The 8,757-nt window shown below is 33.2% G+C and overlaps 1 protein-coding gene across 2 annotated transcripts in view; it reads right to left on the bottom strand.

Moving 5' to 3' along the window:
• Positions 1 to 1,385: 1,385 nt before the first annotated feature.
• The window catches only part of LOC149777582 (NADPH oxidoreductase A-like), a 50,947-nt gene continuing 43,575 nt past the window's right edge, over positions 1,386 to 8,757 (bottom strand). For both annotated transcript variants that reach the window (XM_089942200.1, XM_089942199.1), the window contains exon 14: positions 1,386 to 6,690. In XM_089942200.1, coding sequence (XP_089798326.1) covers positions 6,517 to 6,690 — 174 coding nt within the window. In that variant the 3' untranslated portion in view covers positions 1,386 to 6,516. The remainder of the gene's footprint in view (positions 6,691 to 8,757) is intronic.

Raw genomic sequence — 8,757 nt, 5'->3', positions numbered from 1 at the left:
AGACAGGGGTAAGAGTTATCTAGTCACAACAAGCACATTTTCAGTCATGTGTACCATATTTTAAAAAAATCATAAAAAATACAAAATATGATCTAGATAGAAATTAACACAAACTCACATGTTGCCAAGAGGCTCAACTTCTTTTTAAGCCAAACAGAAAGTACAAGTCTTACATAATGCACCAATCACAGCTAGTTTTGTTCTTTAATTCTGAATACAATGTTCCATACACCTTAAGCTCCGCCCACCTGGACTTGCGCAATTGGTACCGTTATACCTATAGCAAACCTTAATTTTTCCAATAATCTGTGAAATAGTTCGGGACTGTATAAGTAACAAATATACTTAGTCTCACTTGTGAAAAACAATTTGATGAGGTACTAACCTATGTCTTATATGAATGTGTATAGAAATGTCATTGAGCTGTTTGAACTATTGTTTTCATACTTTTGCTTCACCATCAAAATCATCTTTTGAAATAAAATGAATTCTTTCAACTATGAGTTGTATCTTATTCATATCAGCAATTATTGAACTTCACATAGGTGATATGGGATAAATCACATTATATCATATTATGTAATAACTAGGTCAAAGGTCAATGTACCAAATAGTATGCACCTGTCCTACTTCAAAATGTACAATTCACCTAAAAGAAAGGAATTTATATTTGTTTGGTAGGTGCAGAACTTAACATCAGAGACAGGTGGACATGACCCAATCTTATTATAAAGTATAAGCTTTGACCACTTTACACTATCTACAGATACAAGAGGTCACTAACCACCAGTCCTCACACAAAGGTCCACCTACCCATCCTCTTTGTAACACAAATAGTAAGCTTTCCTCCTTTGTAATGTGAATAAAATTGTTTCAATAAGCCAGTCAGTCACCAAATATAGTAAATCGCAGCTTCTAAGTGGTTATGTTTGGATTGGGAGGTGAAATTAGGGGAATAAAATACAGAAAAATGCCAAATATAAACACTAAGTATAGCACATCAAATGGAGTTAAAAACAGGAGGAAAGTGTTTATCTAAAAGGGAGAGGTAGCTTATGATAAAGGAATTAAAGGTGGCAAAATCAGCAATGCGAAAAATGAGAAGTTTGATGACCTTACCTTGGACAAATATATGGGGCAGGGCCCAACAGGTCCAAGGACAGCCCAAAGGCAACTGTGCTATAACATCCCTTACAGGACCCAAATTTCAAGTGAAGTTGTGTTCATTTCCATCTAATATAAAAGGGTGAATAATTTAGATAATATAGATACATATAAAGTATATTTCTTCTACATAAGAATTTAATAATAATTGGCATAAGATAGAGAGAAACTTATCTCAGAGCCAAGCAGAACATACCTTATCAGTTTTTAAACTTGTAAACTTTACTGTGAGAAATTATCAAATTGCTTCTACTTACATTTGCATCAAGATTGAGGGCTAATATAATACTTCACAAATCTTCTCTTTATTTTCATAATCAGTCACTGAAAATGTGAGATTTTATTTCCTTGAAATGTTATGACTGGTGTAAGGGAGATAACTGAATGATATACATAAGGTGTGGTAACCTTGAATACATTATCCATGTAATATAGATGAGTTCATCAACAACCTGTATTAACTTCATTGCAATTAAATTATCTCAAAATACATTACTGACAAAGTGAGAACCTAACATTTAGACTCCTATGTTTAGTGGAGACCTCAAGAGTCATGTAATTTTAATTTCTAAGATGACGCAGCTCTTTCATATCACATAGTTCATATTTTCTACAATGCCGGCATGTAGAGTGCAGCCTTCCATAACCATGCAGATATCATCTCATGCCAATTTGGATTCTTGCGATGGGATGCAAAGTTTCAAGAACAGTGTGGATTTGAATGGAATGAATATGCACTGTGTGACTAAAATGGTTATCATTCTGTAATGTTGGACCAAACATGGAAATTCCACAGGAGCAGCTTGACAGAAAGAAATAGGATTAATTGAAAGTCAATAGTAGATTATAATTGGGCTTATACAAGTGCCAATGGGAAATGCTGACTTAAGGAAACTGTTCTTGTTTGTTGGTATTCACTGCTACTTCAACAAAAGGGAATGCAAGAGAACTGAACTAACTACATGAACAATTTCAAAGCAGGAGAGTGTAAAAAAAAAAAGGGACAATTAGAGCAGGACAATTCAAATCAAAATGGGAAGGAATACCAAATCCTTAATAAATTACCTAAAAATTACTCATGCCAGCACATCCCACATGGTACAAGTGATCTATCTACAAGTGTACTTAGAATGTTCTCTATCCTGGTTTATGGCATGCCTTACAAGAACAAGATAGTTGTTTTTGTACACATGATTTTTCATCTTTTGCAGGTACAATAGCCAATATCTGGCCAAAATCAACTATATTATGTTTACATAACTTATTTTGTTGCATGCATTCCAATCTAGGAGGTAACAGCACATACATAAAGGCATCAGGTAACACAAGTCTATATCTATCATAGCTATAGTTATCAAAAGTCCCCATCCAAAGCCATCTTGTGCTATTTTCTAAAGATTTCATACATTTTATTCTTAAAGAACTTTCAATATTTGACCAAAAGTGTTCAGCATACATTTGTTTTCCTACATCAAACTAGTATAGTTCATAAATGCCGCCCACATGTATGCGTTTCTATGGAAACACTGTGAGGCTATTCTTTCCTTTAGGTATCACGGTACCAATTGTTTTTCCATATACCTCAATGCTAATGTTTTGTGAAATAAATATACTTTCTGTCCTACTTGGGCATGCATGTCACACGCTGTCATATAGAACAATGCTAGATTGTCAATTTGACAATGACATAACCAGGTACTCCATTGCATTTAAGAGAGATAACTCTACTGGAACTAGACAGGGGTAAGAGTTATCTAGTCACAACAAGCACATTTTCAGTCATGTGTACCATATTTTAAAAAAATCATAAAAAATACAAAATATGATCTAGATAGAAATTAACACAAACTCACATGTTGCCAAGAGGCTCAACTTCTTTTTAAGCCAAACAGAAAGTACAAGTCTTACATAATGCACCAATCACAGCTAGTTTTGTTCTTTAATTCTGAATACAATGTTCCATACACCTTAAGCTCCGCCCACCTGGACTTGCACAATTGGTACCGTTATACCTTAGATGTGAGGTGATATCTCTGTAAAGTAGAAGTTTCTCACTGGCATATACCGTAGCCAGCAGTTTTGTAGCTGCTTCCTGGCGATGGAGGAAGAATGTTGCAGCAACTCTTTATTACACATGGATCATGCTCATCTGAGATACTGAACCAAGTTTGATCAAAATAGATCAGAATGAGTGTCTAGACTGGTAACAAACTCAGGAAATCTGATGCAAGGTCACCTCATGAATATTGCTTATAATCAAATTCATCTGAGATCCTGATGCTATAAACTTACATTTCTGGGTTTTGATTAAAATCAGATCAGAAATGTGGTGTAGTAATAAGCATAGTCCATCGAATGCAACATCAACTCATTAATATGCATCAATCTCATTAATATGCATCAATCTCATTAATATGCATCAATCGCATTAATATGCATCAATCTTGTCCATGATCAAACTCCTCATGATACAAACCTATTTTCACATTTTTATCAAAACTGAAATGTAAAAAAATATGGCTTCCAGAGTGGTAACAAGTTAGCCAAACATAAGATAACCATATTTGTATGTATGGATCTTTCCTTATGATCAAACTTGTCTATGATTTTTTTGATATAAGCATATCCTCCATGTTTTGATAAAATCTGGATCAGAAATATAGTCTTGTGAGTTCTTGACATCTTGGTGATATAAGCCCATATTTCAGGTTTGATCTAAACTGTGTCAGAAATGTGGCCTCCAGAGTGGTAACAAAATCAGTCATTCCAATGCATGATTACACTGAACATGCTCATTATTCAACTTGTCCAAAATCTTGATCATATAAGCCTACATTCTAAGTTTCATCAAAATCACATCTGAGAAATGGCCTCTTGAATGGAAACAAACAAACAGTGAATACATAGGATGGATGACAGATGCATATCCATATCATAAGCTCACCTTACGGCAAGATGAACTAACAATGATAATAAAAAGTCATAACAGGAAATCACTAAAAGTTTACAACCTGCATTAAATTAGCTTTGCAAGCACACTATTTCAAAACCAGTAAGTAATCACACATTCAGTATAGTAGTGCAAACATTTACTCACTGTATATTAAAAAAGTATGTTTAACTACCCACTCAGCTATTATTTTATTTATAATCAAGTTCATTTGAGATCCTGATGCTATAAACTTACATTATTTTATACTGTTTAGTGAAAGGGCACTGCTTCACGGACTCTATATAATGCCCTTCTTTTGTGACAGACATTAATTCCATTGTTTCAAAATTCACACCGATCTATAAATATTTTCATAGAATAAGTGCAAGCCATCAATAAACTTTGGTCAACATATTTATCTAGAACCAAAGTAAAGAATCAAAATTAGTGCAAAAAAACATTTTTCTTCATTCAGTTAGAGTAAACTTGACCTTTGACCCAAAATGAATAGGCTTCTTTCTTACCCAAGCAACAAAAAATCCACACATTTTGGTGGAGGTACAATGTCAAGAACTGAATCCAGTGATCTTGATCTTTGACCTTTTGATTCCAAAATCAATATTGGCTCTTAGTTATTCCAAATCTAAGCCATCCACAAAGTTTGAAAACCATCTTTTAATCAAAGTGGCCTTGACCTTTTACCCTAAAATCAATATCAGTTTTTCCTTGCCCCATTTGCAAGCCATTCACAAAGCATGGTAACTGCAAATGGCGGAATACTAGAGTTATTGTGTGGAAACAATTTATCTTTCAGTCCCAGTGAGCTTGACCTTGAACTCCAAAATCGATTCTTGATGCCAAGTGCAAGCTATCTGCAAAGTCTGGCAGAGGTACATGCTGTAGGACTGAAGTTATCATGCAGAATAGGACAAGTAAACAGGCAGATGTGGTGATGTCATAATATGCACTACCTATATGACAGACATATAAATATCTATTAGCATGAAAATCAAATCTGGTCAAGTACATATGCATAGAAACATGCATACCAAATCTGGTCAAGTACATATGCATAGAAACATGCATACCAAATCTGGTCAAGTACATATGCATAGAAACATGCATACCAAATCTGGTCAAACATGCACACCAAATCTGGTCAAGTACATACGCATAGAAACATGCATACCAAATCTGTCTATCTCAAGTGAATTTTGCTTAAGCATGCCAATAAGGTCTTTGTTAAAAAAAAAGGTCTTAGTCCAAAAAGATCAAAAGTGTATAAAAATGTAAAAATTGCTATAAAGTCATGACATTTTAATCAGGCCATGTACACATATACAAATAAACCTTCAAATGTCACTGGTCTACTTCAAATGGTTTTTGCTTAATTGTGTTAACAAGGTTTTTGTTCAAAACATCCATGTCCAAAAATATGTAAAACAACTGAAAATGAAATTTAAGGGCCTGAAAATTTAATTGTCATCTACATATGTATAAAAAAAATTAATTTTAAATTTCATTTCAGAATTTGCTTAATTATGCAAAGAAATATTTTAAACAAAAAATATGAAGAAAAAAATGTTAAAAATGTTTTTTAAAAAGTTGCAATAATGACCTAAAAATGTAATCAAGTCATCTACATAAGATATAAATATGCTTAAAAACTTTCCTTTGTTGACACTGTGATTTCTGTGCAATCTAGCTAACAAGCTTCCCAGTTATAGCAGATGACTAGATGAAATCAAAATGCCCTAGCTGTAAACTGGGGTGGGGTGGGAACATAAAAAAGTCATTTTTCTAAACTTAATAATTTCAATATTTTAACAGTGGTCATTCCTAATGGATTAAATATTCAAAAAGTCTTCCTGATGTACCTTGTAACAACCTCATATAATCAAATGTAACATAAACCAAATCAACTTTGGCAGAAGAAATGAAAAGTAGTTGAATGACAGAGATATCACATAAAGTGTAAAAATATATTTGTTATATCACTGAAAAATAAAATCCTACATTTCATACACTCTACTAGTTATCAGTCCAGAAAAATAGTTACAACTGTTCACCACTAACAGCAAATCAGCTGTCTAATAGTCAAATTCTAAAGGTCATATAGAAATTATTGGAATAAATAAACCTGCATTGAACAACCAATTGTTATAGGAAGATAATTTTTTCTCACAGATATGGCTGATTAAAAAAAGGTGTAACTACTGATCACACAATGCTTATAAATTTGCTTGCCCTCAAATTAAATGCAGATTTTGTTTCAATCCAAGTAAAAACATATGTAAATGCCCATTTAAAATTATTACAGACTAAATTACAGCTAATAAATTTCAATAAAATCAGTATTTCTTGATCAAATAAAATAAAAAAAGTTTTGATATTGCACTTTTGTAACAACATTATAGTTTCTAGGTGACCCAGACATCTTTCTGATATCTGGCTTGGCTCTCTAGGTTCTGTAAGTAGGTCACAGCCTCCTTTTCTTCCAGATGGCCTTGATTTTGGACTATATGCAGCAATGCATTGTGAACATCATGTGCCATATGTTGTGCATCTCCACAGACATATACATAAGCTGCATCCTGAAATGCATATATTTAAAATGATAATATTTAAGTTACTGAAAATGTTGCATGAAATAAATGGTTTTCTTGCCTAAATGTATGAACTGTTTGTTGGATTAAGGTTCACTAATTGGGGGAGGGGAGAGATCTGGAAATGAAGGAACTATGACTGGCACCTTATATGTCTGCCCCATGTTCAATAGTCATCTTTGTAAAAACTAGTAGGGCATGGATGACATGCCAATTTCACAGGTGGCTCTCAATGACCTGCATCTTTTCTTTTTAGACTACCATTATCATGATGTCTGACCTCCAGATCCCTGAATCAATGGGTTTCCTTATTAACGTAAGTGCACGCCATCCACAAACTTTGGTCACAGAACTTAAACTAGAAAAAAAGTTTTTCTGCAAAACCCATTTTGCTCTTGAGCCACAATTACTCTGACCTTATACCTTTTTATGCCAAAAACAATAGTCTTCTTCCATACTTTACATACAAGCAATTCACAAATTTCAGTCATGGTTGGAGGTCTAGAACTAAGGTTATTATTCAAATATCATTTTTCGTTTGTCAGATACACTGACCTTAACCTCAGGCATCATAATCAGTATCCTTCTTCCTTAGTCAATGAGCAAGTCACACAAAATGTTTTTGAAGGTACATGGTCAACAACTGACATTTTTGTGCAGAAACCATTTTCTACATACAATCAGTGGCCTTGACATTGAAACTCTGCAATTGGTAGGATTCTTCCATACCCAAAGTCCAAGTTATCTACCATGTTTGGTCCAGGTCTGTGATATAGAACTAAAGTTATTTATTGAAATCATATTTTTCTTTCTTTCAGTCAATGACCTTGATCTTTGACCCTAAAATCAGTATGGGTTCTTATTAACGCCAAGTGTGAGCTATTCACAAAATCTGGAGGCCACTGATGGTGAAGAACACAAGTTATTGTGAAGACACCAATGTTATTTCAGTCATAGTGACCTTAACCCAAAATCAATATGGGGTCTTTCTTATGTTATAACTCTATGGTCTTAAACTCTGTAACAGAAAGAAGTAAAACAAACATGTTTAGACAAATCAACAATTACTTTTATTCTCAAACTTATAAAGTAACAATTTAACGGGATCTTATGGTATTGTGAATTAAATCCCAAATATTCCTAAATGATCTTTCAAAAGTCCAAAATTCAATGAATGTTCTGAAGGGATTCCAACAGTCCAAATGTGTGATGTGCCTAAATGATGTAATCCAGAATGTCTTTGAATGAATTTACAATAATCCCAAATAATAGTGTTAATCCAGTCAATTAGCAATTAAGTAATTCCAATAAATTATTTAAAAAAGTCCCCTAGAATTATATCTGAACACAACAGTAAATAACTCCACAGACTGATATTAAGATTCAATCATTTCTGTTTACTTATATAAAAACATAAGATACATTAAGATGAATAGGATGTGGGTAATAAGTTTGCTCTCAGAACATTCTAAGGTCAAAAGGCCATGTCAATATATTTACACATCAACATATTTACAAATTATCATTATCTTAAAGTACAATCATGGACAAAAATCTGCTATCTAAACATGTTGTTTACAAATGATCATTAGCTTACAATCTACAATCATGGACAAAAAATATGCTACCTAAACATGTTTACAAATGCTCATTAGCTTACAATCTACAATCATGGACACAAATCTGCTATCTAAACATGTTTACAAATGATCATTAGCTTGCAATATATAATCACAGACAAAAGTAAAGCACACAATACAGCTATACATAACACCAAATGCAAGCTATCCATAAACTTTTGTGAATGTATATGATGTAGAACTGATGCTATCAAGAGGAACAGGAAAGGTTTATAGACAGACATAATATACTCCACAAAATGTTTTCAGATGTGTAATAAAAATAACTGCTAAAAGAGTCATCAAAAGGTTGTAGCTTGTGTCTAAATACAACACAAGCTGAATGACAAACTATGCTGGATAATGTTAAACTGAGGAAATGAAAACTTACATATACTCTGACCACGGAATGATGGCATGAAAGGTTATATTGAAA

Source organism: Sinohyriopsis cumingii, chromosome 18 (assembly GCF_028554795.1).
Source record: "Sinohyriopsis cumingii isolate HCF-2022 chromosome 18, ASM2855479v2, whole genome shotgun sequence".
NCBI classification, from domain to species: domain Eukaryota; kingdom Metazoa; phylum Mollusca; class Bivalvia; order Unionida; family Unionidae; genus Sinohyriopsis; species Sinohyriopsis cumingii.
Note: the sequence above shows the minus strand (reverse complement) of the source record. Positions and strands in the feature narration are given on the sequence as shown.